General features: G+C 48.2%; 1 protein-coding gene across 3 annotated transcripts; it reads left to right on the forward strand.

Annotated features, from left to right (window-relative positions):
- The first annotated feature begins 1,139 nt into the window (after positions 1-1,139).
- On the forward strand, positions 1,140-18,574 carry INPP5B (inositol polyphosphate-5-phosphatase B). Of its 3 annotated transcripts, XM_083879269.1 has the most exons (22): positions 1,140-2,068; positions 2,612-2,691; positions 3,178-3,275; positions 3,652-3,681; positions 4,707-4,817; positions 7,736-7,829; positions 8,801-8,971; positions 9,676-9,777; positions 10,137-10,251; positions 10,841-10,957; positions 11,359-11,546; positions 12,496-12,607; positions 12,758-12,867; positions 13,743-13,878; positions 14,360-14,470; positions 15,093-15,255; positions 15,416-15,651; positions 15,842-15,955; positions 16,296-16,380; positions 16,710-16,837; positions 17,067-17,178; positions 18,158-18,574. In XM_083879269.1, the coding sequence occupies exons 1-22, from the start codon at positions 1,199-1,201 to the stop codon at positions 18,280-18,282; spliced, it is 3,408 nt and encodes a 1,135-aa protein (XP_083735395.1). In that variant the 5' UTR covers positions 1,140-1,198; the 3' UTR covers positions 18,283-18,574. The 3 variants fall into 3 exon arrangements, with proteins under 3 accessions (XP_083735395.1, XP_083735396.1, XP_083735397.1); XM_083879270.1 differs by lacking the exons at positions 1,140-2,068; positions 2,612-2,691 and having other exon boundaries at positions 3,046-3,275; positions 18,158-18,572; XM_083879271.1 differs by lacking the exons at positions 1,140-2,068; positions 2,612-2,691; positions 3,178-3,275; positions 3,652-3,681; positions 4,707-4,817 and adding an exon at positions 4,955-5,008 and having other exon boundaries at positions 18,158-18,571.
- The last annotated feature ends 4 nt before the right edge of the window (positions 18,575-18,578 follow it).

The raw sequence follows: 18,578 nt of genomic DNA on the forward strand, positions 1-18,578 counted from the left end.
CCCTGCTCAGGCCCCTCTGTTGATCCTAAACCCCCCCTTAAGCTGCACCCTGAACCCTGCACCACCCCAGGATGGGTGAGTCCTGGCATTTCAGTGAATTTTAAATATTTGAGAACAAGATTCCCCCTTTTCTTAGAGGAAAAGTGCTTGATCTGTGCGCTTAGGAAGCTACAGCAAGGGATTCCACCCTACCCTGCCCAAATCCTGTAGATGTAAGAGCTAATTGTGGATCCTGGGAGTGCTGCTGGAATGGGGGACCTCAGGAGCTGGAACAAGAGACCTCCTTAACCCCAGAAAATTCTGCATTGACTGAGGGACAGGGGCTGCTCTCATCAATGACCTGCTTGTGGCAGAGTCCCTGCATCCCCTCTGAGCTGTTAGTTCCAAACTGCTCTGGCAAAGAAACGCTTCTTGTCCATGTATGTAAAATAATAACCTCACGTTTCATCTCCCAGTTTTAGGCGGGGAAGTGGGATCAATCTAAAAGCATCTCATGTTTTAGATGATTCTGTTTCACACCTGCTAAAGGCAGAGCCCAGAGGTGAGCACAGAGCTCGAGTGGAGCTGGGCAGGCAGAATTACCTGGAGACAATGCACTGCCAGGGTGCTGTTCCCTGTAGAGAAAAGACTGCAAAATATTAAAATCTTTGTGTCAGCCCCCTTTGGTGCTGCTGTTTTGTGTGTGGCTGGACACGGTGTGACCTGTGAGAGGGTGGGAGAGCTGGGCTGGGTGGGTTTGAGCCCTCGTGTACTTTTTCTTTGTGGTGCTGGCCCTCCTGGAGCTCTGCCAGCCCTACCAGGGTGGATGAAAAACACATTATTGTACCACAGCCGGCCCTTGCCACGCTGCAGGGCCTGTTCTGGGACAGCAAAACCGCAGCTCAGCCTTTGGGGGGTGTGTTGACTTTGTTTCAGGCCTTGTCAGTGTGTTCATGCCAAGGGTTCTGTCTCAAACACAGAGCCCAGCACCGCAATTCTTGCAGGGTTTGGTGCTCACAGCAGTGTCCTCAGCCTGTTCCCTTGAGCAGAGAGGGGAAGTGGTGCAGAGCTGTCACTGACCGAGACCACTCGGGTTTTCCTTTTGAGATGTCCTTTCGACTTACATCTCTTATGTCTGTGGGAGCTGATTTAGCTCAAACTTCGTCCCCACAGTGCAAAAAGGGATATTTTACAGCACTTACTGCCGCACTCTGCATTAATGCATTTGAAGAAAAACCTGGCTCCTGTCCTGGGTCATCTTAAAATTCAACAACAACAACAACAACAACCAAAAAACCAAAAACCAAAAAAAAAAAAAAAAAAAACAAAAAACAAAAAAACAAAAAACAAAAAACAAGCAAACAAAAAACCCAAAACAAACAAACAAAAACCCCAAACAACAATAACAAAAACCCCAAAAAACCCCAAAAAAACCCCCAAAAAAACCAACAAGAAAACCCCCCAAAAAACAAAAACAAAAAAAAAGAAAAAACACCCCCCCCCCCAAAAAAGCCAACCAACAACAACAACAAAAAAAACCAAAACAAAAAATACCAACCCCAAAAAAACCAAAAAAAACGAAACCAAAACCACCCCAAACAAAAAAATAACTCAAGGAGCTACTGAAAATAATAACACGTCGCGATTTTCCTTTGGAAATCATCCTTTTCCCATGTCTGCCGGCCCGAGGAGTTCCCCCTCTCAGTGTCCCTTTCCTTCCGGGCGGGGCCGCGTTTTTGGGGCCGGGCCGGGCCTCCCCCGGGCCGGGCAGGGCAGGGCAGTGTCCCCCGGGCAGGGCGGTGTCCCCAGGGCAGGGCAGTGTCCCCAGGGCAGGGCAGTGTCCCCCCGGCCGGCCCTGAGCGCTCGCACCGCCGGTTCCTGCGGCGGCCCCGTTATTTCCGGACGCGGCGATAACGGAGCAGCATCATCGCGTTTCTCCGGCCGCCCTGAGAGCGCAGCCGCCGCCGGGAGGGAGGGAAAGGAAGGGAGGGAAATCCTCCGGTCCCGGCCCCGGGGAGCTGCCAGGGCCGGGATGGACCAGTCGGGGGCCATCCAGGAGAGCCTGGAGAAGGAGGCGACGTGCCGGATCGTATCCTTTAATCGGGCCTGGTGTGGCGGTGCGGCTGCGGGGTGTCCCTGTCCCTCCCTCGGGCTGTCCCTGTGGCTCCCTCGGGCTGTCCCTGTCCCTCCCTCGGGCTGTCCCTGTGGCTCCCTCGGGCTGTCCCCATCCCTCGGCCTGTCCCCGTCCCCTGCGGGCTGTTCCCTCTCTTCCCTCGGGCTGTCCCTGTCGCTCCTTCCGGGCTTGTCCCCGTCCTCTGCGGGTTATTTTTGCCGCTCCTTTCCTCTGTCCCTATCCCTCCCTCAGGCTGTCCCCGTCTGTCCCCTGTGGGTTTTTCCCGCTGCTCTTTCCCTCTCTCCCGTCCCTCCCTCAGCCCGTCCCCGTCCCCTGAGGGCTGTTCCCGCCTCTCCTCCCGCTGTCCCCGCACTCCATCCCTCTGTCCCTGTCGCTCCTTCCCGGCCTGTCTCCGTCGCCCGGTTTGTCCCGGCCGATCCCCCGCCACCACCACCCCCGATCCCCGCTCGGTCCCCGCTGTTTTCCGCCGCCCCGGCCATCCTTGACCCGCAGCCTCAGGCGGTGCAGGGCCTGCTGGCCTCGGGGGAGAGCGTGGAGAGCCGCCTGCTGGGCCTGGTGGAGAGCCGCGGGCAGCACGCGTGGGTGTAACACCGGAGAGAGGGGAGGGCAGGGGGAGAACCCGAGAGAAACTCTGTGGGTGCCTCAGGAACCGCCTGAGAACCCTCTCCTGTCCCCACGGGCTTCCCAGCAGGGCACAGCCCTGTAGGGCAGCAGTTTGAAGCAGTTTGGGTGGTCAGTGAGGAGCTCAAAGCTCTGCCCTGCCAAGAATGTGAAGGGTTTATCGCTTTATCTAAGGGATGGGGTGAGCACTGGGTTGAGGAGCTGCTTTGGGATTTGCAGGAGGCTGTGCTGGCTGGGAGGGATGGGGTGAGCACTGGGTTGAGGAGCTGCTTTGGGATTTGCAGGAGGCTGTGCTGGCTGGGAGGGATGGGGTGAGCACTGGGTTGAGGAGCCCCTTTGGGATTTGCAGGAGGCTGTGCTGGCTGGGCAGGAAGGGTTCTGTGCTCATCTCTGTGCAGACAGACCAGGACTGAGGAGGCTTTGCCTGCACTTTGTGCCTGCAGGATCTATGTGTACACCCACAGGAGGATGGCCATCACTGCCGAGGATGTCTGGCTGGAGAGGATCATCCCCATCACTGATGGCTTTGCCGTGGAAGAAGGTACTGACGACACACTGTGGTGCCTCAGTGGCCACTTCCAAAGAGTGAGATTGGAGGGGTTTGGGGTCCATATTCTGCTGTTCTGCTTCATGAAATTTGCAATCCATTCTGCCTTCACATTTTTGTGACAGTTTGTTATCCTTGGTGAAACTTGTCCATCACATGGAATCCTCTGGTGTGAGGACCAGAGCTCAAATATAATCCCACCAGGCCCCAGCCACAGCCCCTGCCCTGCAGGTTTGCCCTGCTGCCTCTGTTCCTGCAGGGAACATTTGGAGTTTGGAGAACTTGCCGAGCTCACTAATCTCAAATTATCACCGTGGCCTGCAAATCTGTCGCTTTGCTTCCAACTGAACTTTGTCTTACTTTTTTGCAGTTGTACTCGACAGTGACCTCCACGTCATTGGTGAGTTCTGTGGGTGCATTACAGATGTTCTGGGCCCTGTACCAGCTGTGTTACAGATGTTCTGGGCCCTGTACCAGCTGTGTTACAGATGTTCTGGGCCCTGTACCAGCTGTGTTACAGATGTTCTGGTCTCTGTACCAGCTCCATGCAGTGGGGCAGGACTGGGGGGCTAATGAGCATTGCCAGCCCCATACAACCAAGGGAACTAATTTTCCATATGTTTTTAAACTGCTGCTGGCAGATTAACTATTGTCCCTGAACAAGCAGAATAAAAAATTATAAATTATGATTTTTATATTTTAAGTGGCATTCTCATGTAAAATATTGGAACTAATTTTCCATATGTTTTTAAACTGCTGCTGGCAGATTAATTATTGTCCCTGAACAAGCAGAATAAAAAATTATAAATTATGATTTTTATATTTTAAGTGGCATTCTCATGTAAAATATTGGAACTAATTTTCCATATGTTTTTAAACTGCTGCTGGCAGATTAATCATTGTCCCTGAACAAGCAGAATAAAAAATTATAAATTATGATTTTTATATTTTAAGTGGCATTCTCATGTAAAATTTTGGAAAAGAACAATGAGCACTGCCAGCCCCATTCAACCAAGGGAACTCATTTTCCCTATGTTTATAAACCACTGGAATATTAATTATTGTCCCTGAACAAGCAGAATAAATAAAAAATATAAACTACAATTTTTATATTTTAAGTGGCATTCTCATGTAAAATTTTGGAAAAGAACAATGAGCACTGCCAGCCCCATTCAACCAAGGGAACTAACTTTAAATACGTTTTTAAACTGCTGCTGGAAGATTAATTATTGTCCCTGAACAAGCAGAATAATAAAAAAAAAAATTATAAATTACGATTTTTATATTTCACATGTAAAATTCTGGAAAGGAACGTGGTAAGCAGGCAGGGGGCAAAGGCTGGGTGCATGTTGTAGAGCAGAGAGATGCTCAGCTTGTGAAGTTTTCCAGCACGACCCTCAGGAGCTCTCTCTCCCCATGTCTCAGGCTCGGATGTGACTGTCCGGCTGGGCTCAGCGGACAATGGGCTCACGGTGCAGCTGCCCTTCGGCTCGCACACGCGCTCCTTCCTGCAGGAGCTGGGCAGGTGCAGCGCAGGTACGGGCGCGGTGTGCGCGGGTGTGCCGGGGCCGCCTCCTCCCTGCCCAAACCCGCCCGTGCCGAGCCCGCCCGGTGTTCCCGGGGCAGGGGCGGGGGCTCGGGGCCGGGGGCGGGCCGGGGCGGGCGCTGGGGCCGGGCCGGGTCGGGCCGAGCTGCGGCGATGTCCGCGGGCGGGCGGCCCCGCCGAGGTGAGCGCGGGGAGCCGCCGTCTGTCTGTCCGTCCGTCCGTCCGTCTGTCTGTCTGTCTGTCTGTCTGTCCGTCCGTCTGTCTGTCTGTCCGTCCGTCCGTCCGGGGCAGGGCAGAGAGCCCCCCCGGTGCTCCCGGAGCTCTGCCGGGGCCGGGAGGCGGAGGGGCGGCCGGCGCTGCTCCCGCGGCGTTTCGGGCACAGGGTTTTGTCGCTCCGGTGGTTCTGTGGGCCCGGGTGGGCTCTGCCGGGCGGGCCGGGCTCTTCCGGCGCCTCCTCCGCCGCTCCCGGGGCTTGTTGGTGTTCCCTGGGCTTGTTGGCGTTCCCCGGGCTCGCTGGTGTTTTTTTCCCGGGCTCTCTGCTGATTCCCCGGGCTCTCTGCCGTTTGTTCCCCGGGCTCTCTGCCGTTTGTTCCCCGGGCTCTCTGCCGTTTGTTCCCCGGGCTCTCTGCCGTTTGTTCCCCGGGCTCTCTGCCGTTTGTTCCCCGGGCTCTCTGCCGTTTGTTCCCCGGGCTCTCTGCCGTTTGTTCCCCGGGCTCTCTGCCGTTTGTTCCCCGGGCTCTCTGCCGTTTGTTCCCCGGGCTCTCTGCCGTTTGTTCCCCGGGCTCTCTGCTGTTTCCCCGGGCTCTCTGCCGTTTGTTCCCCGGGGCTCTCTGCCGTTTCCCCGGGCTCTCTGCCGTTTCCCCGGGCTCTCTGTTGTTCCCCGAGCTCTCTGTTGTTCCCCGGGCTCTCTGCTGTTTGTTTCCCGGGCCCGCTGTTGTTTCCCCCTCCGCAGAGCGCGCGTGTGAGAAGATTCAGAGATAAACCAATTCCTGGAAGTCACTGTGGGGTTCAGAAAGTGAATCTGGGCATTTTGCTTGTAGTTGCGTGAAGGCTGATTTAATTATTGGACTCTGAGCATGAATGCTGTTTTGTCCAGGAGATGTAATTAATTTTCCTGCTGTACCATAATGGCACTGCATGTTTTTAATGTTAATGCCTTTATTACTGCTTGAATCTCATTTAACTGCAAACCCTGTGCAATTGACACCTCCTGTAATCTCTGCATGTTGCTCTGTATTTCTGTGCTCAGGTCAATTACTGAACAAGGTCATTATTCCACATCAGAGTGCTGCCATATAGATCCCTCTGACTACAGAAATCTGGGGTTAGGTATAAATTTACCTGAAGGAAACAGCCCTTTTTCCAAAGCTCATCTCTTTCTTAGGAGAATCCTCCCTAAAGCTGCTTTCTGCCCATGGGGTTGGAATGCAGGGTGTGATGTATTGATCTTTGGGTCAGGTAGCAGCTGTGTCAGCAGCAGGTTTACCTGTCTTTCCATCCTGCAGTAATGATTTCTGCAGACTGGTGAATGGCACAGACCCATAAAGCCAAGAAATCTGCTCTTTTCTTGGCACAAAACTAACCATTGTCCATGAAGGTGAAAGTTCAGGTTGGTTCCTGTCACTGACTCCCAAGGGATGTTGCATTGTTGGGTTGTTTTGGGGAGAGCTTGGAGAGGTTCAAGGAGTAGTAATTGAGTTCTCAGAGCTGTTGTGGCCCTGGGCCCTGGGGCATCTCTGTGTGCTCCTGGGCAAATCTGCATGGCTGGAGCCGTGTTATCTCAGTGAGGTTTCAGTCATGTGTCCTCCGTGTCCCAGCTCTGATAAATCCTCTTACACAGTCTATTCTCAGAAGGCTCTTGGGCAGAAGAGCTTTTCCAGGCTGAGAATTTGGCCACTTCTTGCCATCTGGTTTGTATCCTGAGGGCTTGGGTGAACTATTGCAAGGTTTATTTCTGGTTTGTGCTCTTGTTCTGGAGAATCTTCTGTGACACCAATAACATCTTATTTTTTTCTGGGTTGTGTTGACTGGAGGAGAAGCTCAGCTGAATGCCCAGAACCCAACAGTCTTAACAATTCCTACATCACCATTAGATTTGTGTGCTGAGGAGCATGATTTTAAGATTGCTGGTTTTGCCTCTTAAACACAGAGACAAATCCTCTTGTTTAACTGTTATTTTGCAACTCGTAGGAGCAGAATATTGTAACTGAAAGGAAATGCTGAAAAAGACTGATCAGATTTTGCTAAGGTAGCGTGATGTGTTTAGTGTCCTGTGTTTTAACCACACTCCTGTGGTTAGTTTGATGTGAGTGGCAGCAGCCCTGATACTGTTTTAGGAATGTGCAGTTTTGGGGCAGATGTTTCTGCTGAGCTTCAGTGGCTCCATGGTGACTCTTCATGGCCCTCAGGGTGTCTTGACACCTGTGCCTTGCTGGGTATTTATATATAGATAGAAACCCTTTAAATGATACTGTGGAGTTTGTTTGTTTGTTTCCCCTCTTTTCTCCTTCCTTTGTACTTCCTGTCTTGCTTCAGAAAGGAAAAAAAAATCTGCTATTAACATAAATTTTTCAGATTCCTGGGGTAAAGCCCTGGATTTTTGTGCTGCTAAGTCCTGCTTCAGCTTAGCTGTAAAGGAGAGCCAGCAGCAAGTGCTGGAGGACAGTGGTTCTGCTGCTCTCTGTGGCTTTTGTCATTTCTTCCTCTGCAGGGGAAGCTGCCTCATCACAGATAGCTGAAAGAGACACTGTGGGGTACTTTGTTTTTTTCACACAAATCTAAATTATTTTCTGCCCACAGATTTTTTTGCCAGCGTTTACATAAGCGTGTTGATAAATTGAAGAACACTTTGTGTTTAAAGTGAAACTTTTTGTTGGGTTTTTTTTTGTTGTTGTTGTTTTTCTTCCAGAGGCGGTTGGCTCTGAAGGTGTCAAACAGAATGGAAAAAAAGCAGCAGTCAGTCAGAGCTGCAGCCACAACAGCAGTGACAGAAACACTCCCAGGTCAGTGCACAGAGCTGGGGGGTCTAGAGCAGAAGCTGGCATCTTTCTGAGATGAGAATCTGCAGGTTCTAATTAAGAGAGAAAAAAGTTCAGCATAAGCATGCTGTCAAAACATTAGTGGGAATTTCATTCCAGTCCCTCAGAGAGAATCCTTCCAGTCCCCTGTTTGGGCATATTTTGGCTGCTTGGTGGGACAGGACCTGCTAGCATTGTTTATTTTGAATTCAGAGAGCTTTGGCTTAGAGCCACCGTGTCTCATAGATACCCTCTTAAAATGTTACAGTTTCATTTTCCAGTTCCCAGGACTTTGTGGACCCTAAAGCAAATCATTCTGAGTCTGTCTGTGTCCTTGGCACTGGTATGCAGGTTCCTGACCTTAAATTTATACCATCCAATTGCTGCTGGGAATTTCCAAGCTGGGCCATTATTCCTTTGCAAAAGGAGATTGCAGAGCCAGGAGACAGAAAGTAAAACCACCTCCACCTCCACCCTCTGTGGTCAGATCTGGAAGATTTCCACCAGAAGGTTTTCTAAACAAACACAGTTCTTCATTCTCAGGCTGAGGTCAGAAGGGCTGAGCAGAGGCAGAGGGAGATGAGATTTCCCTCTCCTTGCTCCAGTGAGCAGGGAAGATGTACAGGTTTTGTATCATTTTCCAGGTGTGAGTAAGGCCTGCATCAACAACAGAGCCTGCTGATGCAGAGCTTGCTCAACAGAGTAAAGTCTGCATCAACAGGCTGCACCAGGATGGGGAAAACCATTTGTTATTTTAGTTAGTTAAACTGGTTTTGTCTGGAGATCTCAACCCTGCTAAGAAATGCTCTTTTCAATTTTTTTTGGCTTATCCCAAAAGTTATCTGTCTTTAGTGAACAGACAGAAAAATATGAATTAAGGCCTCAGTGGCAGGAATATCTTAGTCAGGGTGTGGGGATAGCCTTGGCTTCATCTGCTCTTTTGCTTTTATTTTCAGGCAAAACAAACTCAAGTCTGAAGTGAGAACTGAACAGGTTCGGGCCTCCCGTGTCATGGCTTCCAACAAGGCCTCCATGTTATCAGAACCCAAGTTTGGCCTCAGAGATACCATTGTTAAATCTCAGCTTGCACAAATGCAGGACTCCTACACAGACATCCAGAGCTACAGGTAATTATCATTCCTGAGAAGGTCTTACTTCTGTGGGTTGTAACTTGGCACAGACTGTTGGAATAACTCATCTGTTATTTCATCCCCATGTCCCCACAAACAAGAAATTCTGTAGAAAAGTATGATCCATACTTTCCAGAACAGTTTTCTTTCCATGTTTAGGCATGAGCAGAGCAGAATTTCATTCATGTCTCTATCAAGATTTGCCTTTGGAAATGGCCTTTGAGAATTCACTTTTTTTCTGTTTTTTTTTTTTTGTTTTTTTTTGTTTTTTTTTTTACTCCAGCCTTCTCCCTCTCAATTTCTGTCCACTGCTTATCCATGTAGTTGTTCCAATAATCCCATAAGAAAGACTTGAATGAAATATGTAATTAGGCCCAAAGCTTTACTGTGTTTGAAATAGTTTTATGCATCTCATCCTGTGAATCTGTCATTTCAAACTGCTGCTGCACAGCTACAGCCTTATAAAAGAAATAAAATAAACTACAGCCTTATTTTGTTTTTATTTCTTTAACACTTTGTATTTGTGTATCTCAATGTATCCTTTTGTAAAAATGTGCCTGTAAAGGTGCAGCTGTAGTTAAGTCATTTTAGGGATTTAAACTTTGTCACCTTTTTTGATTTTCCTTGGTAACATGTTAGTTATGTGGGACATTATTTACCTGTTTAACAGCAGCTCTGGGGTTCTGTCCCTGTCTTTGCAGGGTTTTTGTGGGGACATACAACGTGAACGGTCAGTCACCCACAGAGAGCCTCCAGCCTTGGCTGAGGTGTGATGCTGAACCTCCAGACATTTACTGCGTGGGGTGAGTGTCTGTCCCTGCCCCATCCTCACCATCCTGGTGGATCTGTCACCCAGAGGAGCTGAGCCAGGCCACCACAGGAATGTTGGCACTGGGCATTGCACAGCTCCGGGGTGGGTGTGTCCACAGCCGGTCAGGGTTGTTGGTCTGGTAGGGTTTGGATTGTTACAAAATCCTTAATGCCATTTGATGAAATAATGACAGTGATTTAGCTTTGCATTTAACCTACATCTATGATCAGCGTAATTTGAGTTTTCAGTTAGAAATTTAGTGAGTATAAGCTGATTTAGTTCTTTCCCAGACAAGGGGTTGGAGAGTTATAAACAAGTGCATGCATCCATGGGTTCCTTCCTCTAACACAGTTTCCAGGAGCTTGATCTGACTAAAGAAGCCTTCTTTTTCAATGACACACCGAAGGAGGAAGAATGGTTTAAAGCTGTAACTGATAGCCTTCACCCAGATGCCAAATATGCAAAGGTAAATGTGGCTTTTGGGGAGGTTCGAGTGTGGAATCGTTTTCCACTTGGCTCTTTTTTCCCTTTGCTTTCTCTTGTTCTCAGTGCTGTGTCTGCAGAGGCTGTGCAGTGTTTCTGTGCAGGGTGCTGAGGCAGGGGCAGGATGGGAAACAGAGCCAGCCTTCCCCACTTAAAGGGAGCTCCTGCTGTCTTGGGGAAGGAGAATAGGAAGTTTTGTATCTTCTTCCCATGTCTGCCTACAATATATGGTGGAATGAATAGTGAAGGTATTTTAGTAGGAATACTGCTTATGTTTTAGCTCCTGCTCCATAGGTCTGCTTCATCTCCTGTCTCTGTTGTTGAAGGGAATCTCCTTCCATGAGCTTTTGTCTGTGCTGTAACTCTTGCTTTGGGCTTTAATTTCCTTTACTGATGTTGCTCCCAGCCCCTTCCTGGGCTGTGCTGCTGGGGCCCTGTGCACTGTGAGCCCTGCTGACACACTGGATGATCCTGGAACTTCCTTTTTGGTGACCCACGTTGTGGATGGATGTGCCTTCTCTCAGCAAACCTCTTCCATGGCAGCAGTGAAAGGAGCAGGGTCTGTTTTTCAGGTGAAGCTTGTGCGGCTGGTGGGGATCATGCTCCTGTTGTATGTGAAGGCAGAACTGGCTCTGAACATCTCCGAGGTGGAAGTTGAGACTGTGGGAACTGGAATCATGGGGAGGATGGTAAGAATGGCAACTGGGCATGGGATTTGGAAGGGCCTCCCTCCTTGGATGCAATGGTTATTGCTCCAGCTGAGGGCTGTGGCTGCCTCTGGAAGCAGATAATCCTATCCCCATGGCAGCTCAGGGCACTGTGAGAGGGAACTGACAGGTTCCCTCCCCCAATGTTCAAATAATCACTAATTAGGATTTTCAGCCTACTCCTTCCTCCAGAATTAAACAGTCTGTCTGAAAATCTTCTGGCTTGTCCACTGCTTAGTAACTCATCTGCACTGCAGAAGCTTCTTTTGACCATGAGAGCTGTGAAAAATAAAAACTCAGGCTCTACATTTAAAGTTTGCATTTATTGTTTTCACTGACAGCTGCTTTCACCGAAGGACAATGTCTCTGTCTTTCTCTTTCAGGGTAACAAAGGCGGTGTTGCCATCAGGTTTAAATTCCACAACACCAGCATGTGCATTGTGAACTCTCACCTGGCAGCTCACACGGAGGAATTCGAGCGGAGGAACCAGGACTTCAAGGACATCTGCTCTCGGATGCAGTTCTGCCAGTCAGACCCAAACCTGCCCCCTCTCACCATTGGCAAACACGAGTAGGTTTCTCCTCTGGCTGTGGGAGCCATGGCATGTGCAGGGGAGCATTCTGTGAATGTGCTGGGGTGAGGAGGGGGAATCAGTGGCATAAATGTCAGCTGGAAGGGCCAGAAAACATTTCCCTGGTTTGGACAGGTCACTTGTCACCTTATGCCACTCTTCACTTTAAGAGTTGAAAAGCTCTGACTTCTGCAGCAAGCTCAACAATTTGAGCAGAGCCCTCTACTGTTTGGATATCTGATTTTCATGTTTGGTTGTTTGGTTTTGCCACATTATTACTGATTAATGTGTTTTCATTGATCCATCAGTGAAGGGAGTTATAGCACTCAAGGGCTTTTCACTTAGCATAGGTTTTTCTCTGAAACTCAATTTTGCTTGTAACAATTTGTGGCCTGGGTAATGAATAGGACAAACGCCTGAATAATTTAACAGTGCATTCTGCAAATCCTCTGAATTTTGCAAAGCCCAATCAAGATACTCTTTTTTCAAAGGTAAATAGATAATTACAAAGTCTTGGCCTGCCATAGCCAGCAGTGTCTTTCTGGCTCTAATTATAATTTGAGCTGTCATCTCCATCATGGCCAAGACTGGTTTTGGAAACCTGTAGGGAAGAAAAACTCACTGGGGCAGGAATAAGCACTGACTTCCCCAGCTGGGGAATTCAGTAACTGTGGAACAATAGCAGCACCAGTCATTAAGGGATAGTGACAAACACTCAGAACAGTGATTAATAATGGCAAAAAATAGAAAAAGTAGCTTCTCTTTTAAGTTTTCATTGTTGTTACTCCTGATGAGAGCAGCTCGTCAGGGTGGTTGTGATGAGGAGAGCCCCAGAGCTACAGAGTGGAGCTGCTGTCCATGGCTGGCTGCACCCTGGGGCAGCTTCAGGCCTCTGCACATTCTGGTGTGTGTTCTTCCCTGCACATTCTGGTGTATGTTCTCTTTCAGTGTGATCCTGTGGCTGGGGGACCTCAACTATCGTCTGGAGGAGCTGGATGTGGCCAAAGTGAAGCAGCTTGTAGAGGAGAAAGCATTTGTAGAGCTTTGCCAGTACGACCAGGTACTGATATCTCACCTGCCTTGAGGATGCTCAGTACAAACCACACGACTCCTTGGCCTTTTCTCTGCTCAGCGTCTCCCTTTTATTCCACATGGAAATTGTGCTTGGGATTATCTAAAATTAAAGTTTTTATCTTTTCTTCTTTTGTAGCTGAAGAGGCAGATGAAGGCAAATGCAGCTTTTGAAGGCTTCACAGAGGGAGAGATCTCTTTCCAGCCCACATACAAGTACGATGCTGGCTGTGATGACTGGGACACAAGGTACGGTGATTGTCTCAGATGTGATGCTACAAATGGCTGATGTTATCACTGAAGGAAATAAAAACAAGGCTAAAAAATATTGCAGGTCTAGTGGCTGTAAATAGGAACAGTTCTGAGATTATATCTGGTTCTCTCCCTTCACTCCAAAATTAATCTTCTGATTATATCTATTTACATCATTTTTCTCCCACTGCTGTTTGTCAGATACTCCTAATATTTTTTCCCAGTAACAATCCTATTAGGTTTCCTCTTAGAGGTGTACAAAGTTAATTAATCCTTTTACTAGTTTAATTCTTTTTTGTCTGGTTTGTTGGTTTTTTCCTCCAAGTAAATTTTTTAGGATCTCATTTTTGTTGATCTCTCCTGTACCTGCTCAGGTGAGCCCAACCAGGGTTGACGTGGAGTCAACTGTGCTGTTCTTCAAAAGCCTGGGAGAACCATCCTTCTTGTAATGCTCTACACACAGAGCAGCTCCTCCAGTCTCAGCAAACCAGAAACCTCAGCTGAAAGTGCAGAAATTAAATCTGTGCAGCTGTCAGTGAAAACAGTAAATGCAAACTTTAAATGTAGAGCCTGAGGTTTTATTTTTCATGGCTCTCATGGTCAAAAATACCTGAGCATTGCTTTGTATGCTAATTGTATCTTGCACCTTTGAAGAAATAGGAAGTAAAGCATGAGATAGAGATACCTTATAGCAGACACTCAGACTTTTTATATCTATGCAAAGAAACTGTTAAAAATCCCACTTTGATAGAGAATGAGCTGCAGGACATGGCAGGAAGCCCTGATCTCTGTGTGAGCAGTGTTGTGTGTGCTCTGTGTTGTTACTGCACCTGCACTGTGCCTGGAAATGCTGATTTCTCCCTCTGTTTCAGTGAGAAGTGTCGTGTTCCAGCCTGGTGTGACCGGATCCTCTGGAAAGGACAGAACATTTCCCAGCTGAGCTATCGCAGCCACATGGCTTTGAAGCTCAGTGACCACAAGCCTGTGAGCTCTGTGTTTGACATTGGGGTAGGTATGTCAGTGCTGGGTGAAGTGACTGCTCCCCTCATCCCCTGGGTGCTGGTTTCTCTTTTCTCTGCAGAGAACAATGGCTTGAAAGGTGGGTTGGATCAGATATGGAGGTGGGATTGTTGATCACAGCAAACAAGGGTTGTGTAAATGATACTGCAGTTAAGCTGGACAAGCCTGAATATCTGTCATTGTTCTTTGGGAGCACAGTAGTGTGTTGTCAATCTTTTTATTTTTTCTGAGGAAAAAAAAAAAAAAAAAAAGGTTGATCTAGTACTGACTGAGTGACTCTTGTTAGTCATGGCAAAGTCCTTTACTGTTGGATCATGAGAAGATCTTGGAGATCAGAGCTCCATTCCCTGTCTTGTATACTCTAGTGTGCTGCTAAAATCAAATGACTTCCCATGTTTCCAGCTGTGGAGCAGCAGTCCTGCAGAGGCACAGTCAATGCTTGCTGGTCCAGTGTGTGTGTTCTTTTCAGGTGAAGGTTGTGAATGAGGAACTCTACCGAAAAGCCTTTGAGGAAATTGTGCGTTCCCTGGACAAGCTGGAGAATGCCAACATTCCCTCAGTGACCCTGTCCCGCAGAGAGGTAGGACATGTTCATGTGCCAGCACTCCCTGAAGGAGCTGAGCAACCCCAGACCCCAGCAGGAGAAGGTGGATCCTAAACTCTTGGGTCTGCTTCCAAAAAAATATTTTGACTTCCAGCTGCTCTCTGTTCACAAGCCCTAGGAATCTTTGTTTCAATTCAGATTCCAATTCCATTCCCAGTCCAAGGCTGAAATACAGGGTGTATCATTCCCTAAGGTGGGAAGAGAGAAAGTAAAAAGGTGGTTTGTGACCCTTGCTCTGACTTGTGCTTTCAAACATAAAATGTAAAATTGTAAGGATCTGGAGAGGGTCACAAACCAACATTTGCTTTGTGTGTTGGGACTATAAAGATAAGCCCAGGAGAGATTTGAGGCTACAGCTATCTCATTCTCAATTTTATTGTAGTTATTTGAGGGCAGCATTTGTTTTAAAGGCCCCCCTAATGCAAAGGACTTTGGCATTCAGAGTAAGGAGTTGTGATCCCATGCAGTCCTGGAGAGAGGGGAGTGGGAACAAGGGGTTAATCTACTTCTCTTGCTGCTTAATAATTAAACCACAGGACAGGAATTCCTGCTCGACAAGGTGGAATGGCTGATGGTGTTGACTGACATTTGTTTCCAGATCCAATTTAAGGATGTTAAATACATGCAGCTGCAGGTAGAGAGCTTTACAATCCGCAATGGCCAAGTGCCCTGCCAGTTTGAATTTATCACCAAACCAGATGAGGAAACCTACTGCAAGAAGTGGCTGACTGCTAATCCCAGTAAGGGCTTCTTGCTCTCAGGTGAGCTCCTCCTCCTTGTTTGTCTCATGTTAATGAGCTGATATTGTGCCCTTCTGGCTCAGCTCCCTCTACACTCCTGAGAGTGCTGTGCCTGTTTGCAGGCTGTTGGTTTAATACTGGTTGTAACTGAGTCTGGGTTTTTTTTATCATTTTCTGGCAGATGCTGAGATCACAGTAGAACTGGAGGTGTTTGTTAATAAATCAACAGCTACTCGCCTGAACTCTGGAGAGGAAAAACTTGAAGATATCTTAGTCTTGCATCTCGTCAGAGGGAAGGATTATTTTCTATCCGTAACAGGCAACTATTTGCCAAGTTGCTTTGGGTCTCCCATCCACACACTGTGTTACATGAGGGAACCAATCCAGGACATGTCAGCAGAATCCATTCGGAGACTTGTGAGTTAAAGACAAGATTCCCTTCCAAACACACCAGAGCATTAAAACTAGATGCTAAGGCCTGTCTGTTTGTGTTAAGAAGTCTCAATTCTCAGGTGTAAACTTTGTGAAGTATTTTTGCCGAGTTGAATCAGGACTTGGCTAGCTACCTTTTGTTTGTCTCCCTCCTGCCCACGCTGCCCTCCCTCAGACCCTGATGCCAGTAGACATGAGTGATGATCCTGCTCAAGCTGAAAAGCCTATGGACATCCCAAAAGAGCTGTGGATGATGGTGGATCACTTGAACCGCAACGCTTCCCAGCAGGTTGGCACTGGAAACACAAAATGAGGTGTTTGCTTTGGGTGAAGTTTTGGAGAAGATACTGGTAATAGCAGTCACTGTGAGCTGGGTGTGTGGAGATAAGTGGTCCTGGTGCCCCAGGTTGTACTGTTTGATGCTTTGACTGTCTGTGTGCCCAGGCATCAGCAGTGTCCTCCTGCACTCCTCTCACTGCAGTGCCACAGCCTTCCTAGAGCTGTTTGTGCTGAGACTTGGGTGATAACCACCAATTTGGAGAGACTTCCCAGACACTCTATAAGGACGTTGTTCTATTTACCCCAAATTCTTCTATTTCCCTTGGGCTGATAAAGGGTTGTCTTTGCAGGAGGACCTGTTCCAGCAGCCAGGCCTCAGATCTGAATTTGAGCAAATCCGAGACTGTTTGGACACGGGAATGTACGACACCTTCTGTATCCTTTTGGACTTTTGGACTGATGTCCAGGAGGGCTCAGAGTGCCAAAACAGAGAGAGGTTTTTAAGTTGCTGTCTCTCCTCCCAGAGTCACTGAGCTCTGCATTTCCTCATGGCCCTGTGTCATCCTCTGCTGAGTCCTGGCGATGCCAATGAATTACACAAGTGCCCAACTGCAGGCCAGGGGATTAACCCAAAGCTGTGAGCTGTAGGGTTGACCCAAACCTGTGAGCTGTAGGCAGAGTTCTGGGACACCTCACCAACAGTTCATTGATGTTTCAGCAGAAATAGGATGTGCTGTGCTGTTCCTTAACCGTGTTTGGATCAGTGGGCAGCAACCACTCAGTGGCAGAGGCTCTGCTGCTCTTTCTGGAGAGTCTCCCTGAGCCTGTCATCTGCAGCAGGTTCTACAGCTCCTGCCTGGAGAGTGCCAGCAACTACAGCCTGAGCTGCCAGGTACTGCTGCCTTCCCTGAGGGACCAGCTCCAGCTCCAGAGGGAGGGGAGGCAAACTGCCCTCTGGTACACCAAGTCGCTGTGTTTTGCTCTCAGTAGTTTAATCTTCTGTTAAATGATCTGGAATTGGTGCTCCAGGGTTATTTTCCAGAGGTGTTTTGGGGGCAGGTGCAGCTGGAAGGTGTTGCTGTGTCTGCAATATGAATGTTGGTGTTTTCCCCCCTCCTCAGATTATCTCCAACCTACCGGCGTGCCACAGAAATGTGTTTGAGTACCTGATGGCATTTCTGAGAGAACTACTGAAGAATTCAGGGAAAAACCATTTGGATGTGAATATCCTTGGTAAGGCAAGCAAAATAACCCTCTGTTCAGAGGGCCTGTGTAGAGGCTCTGTGGATGGCAGGGAAAAGGAACTCTGCAGAGCTGAGATATTCTAGAAACACGGGGGTTTATTGCAAGGGCTGTGGGTAAAAAGGGCTTTGCCTTCAGCCACCAGCCTGGGCTGGAGGGAACCCCAAAGAGAGAGGGAGAGAGAGGGGGTGAGGTGAGGGAGGTGAAAGAGCTGAGAGGGGTAAGAAGAGTGCAGGGGTCAGAGTAAGAGAAAAGGAGCAGTAAGAGGTAGAAGAGAGAGTGAGGAAAGTAGAAGAGGAGCTAAGAGAGCCAGGACCTTGTTCCAATCCATTCTATCTCCTTTTGTGTTGAATATTCTAATTTACAGTGACCAACCAGTGTGAGATACAAACCCTACAGACTTTGCCTGCAGCCCATGAGAACTGCTCTATCACCACATCATCCTGTATTCTAAACTCTAAAGAGACTTTTCTTATCCACCTTTTCCCTGATGCCTTGGCAGGGTGGAGAGGGGCTGCACCCTTGGGGCCTTTTGTTTTCTGTCCTTCCACCCATCTCCAGCTCATCCCCGTCCTCCTGCCTGCCATGATCACATCTCAGAGCTGAAATTCATTTCTATTTCCCTCACAGGTTTTACGTCTCCAGTATTTCTTACCAGACAATCATATCCACAAGCCCTTCCTGTCCCATCTTCCCCAACAGGGCTGCACAACAAAACACTTCACACCCCAGTGCAGTCATGGCTTGTACCGCTTTGAACCTTTTATATTATAAGTGAAGAGTCCATAGAAAAACAGGAATGTGGGAAAGGGACACAGAGGTGTGGGAATCATTATGTTTGTCCTACCTCATTCCAAAGGCAGGGAGTTCTGTCTGGGGTTGGTGGCAGGTCCTTCTCTCACTGTTATGGTTTTTCCCTGGGGTTGGAGGCCCGTCCTGCTCTCTCACCATTTGTGTTTTTTCCCCACAGCCAGCGTGTTTGGGGGCCTGTTGCTCCGGCCTCCCCCGGGACACCCCACACCCGACATAGCCCAGAAGAGAAAAGCTCAGCAGTTCATCCACCAGTTCCTCGTCAGAGAAGATGATTTATCATGAACGTCAGATGCAGTTAATCTGACTATTTTAAGACGTTGAATCACTGTAAAAAAATATTTTTGTACATTATACCGACGCTTTTTTTTTTTTTTTAATATATCACGGTGTTTTATACAATCTGTTGCTTTTAAAGGCAAGGGATCAGGCGGTTTGACACCTGGTTATGCTCTAAAGCACATAAAAGTTTCCTAATAAGCTGTATGTAGACAAGATAAAAAAAATAAGAGAGCTGATATTTACACTGTATTTTATTTAACTTGTTCAAACGAGGAGAGTTTTTAAACCCCCGCTATTTA

Source organism: Zosterops lateralis (genome assembly GCF_965231275.1).
Source record: "Zosterops lateralis genome assembly, chromosome: 28".
Classification (NCBI taxonomy): domain Eukaryota; kingdom Metazoa; phylum Chordata; class Aves; order Passeriformes; family Zosteropidae; genus Zosterops; species Zosterops lateralis.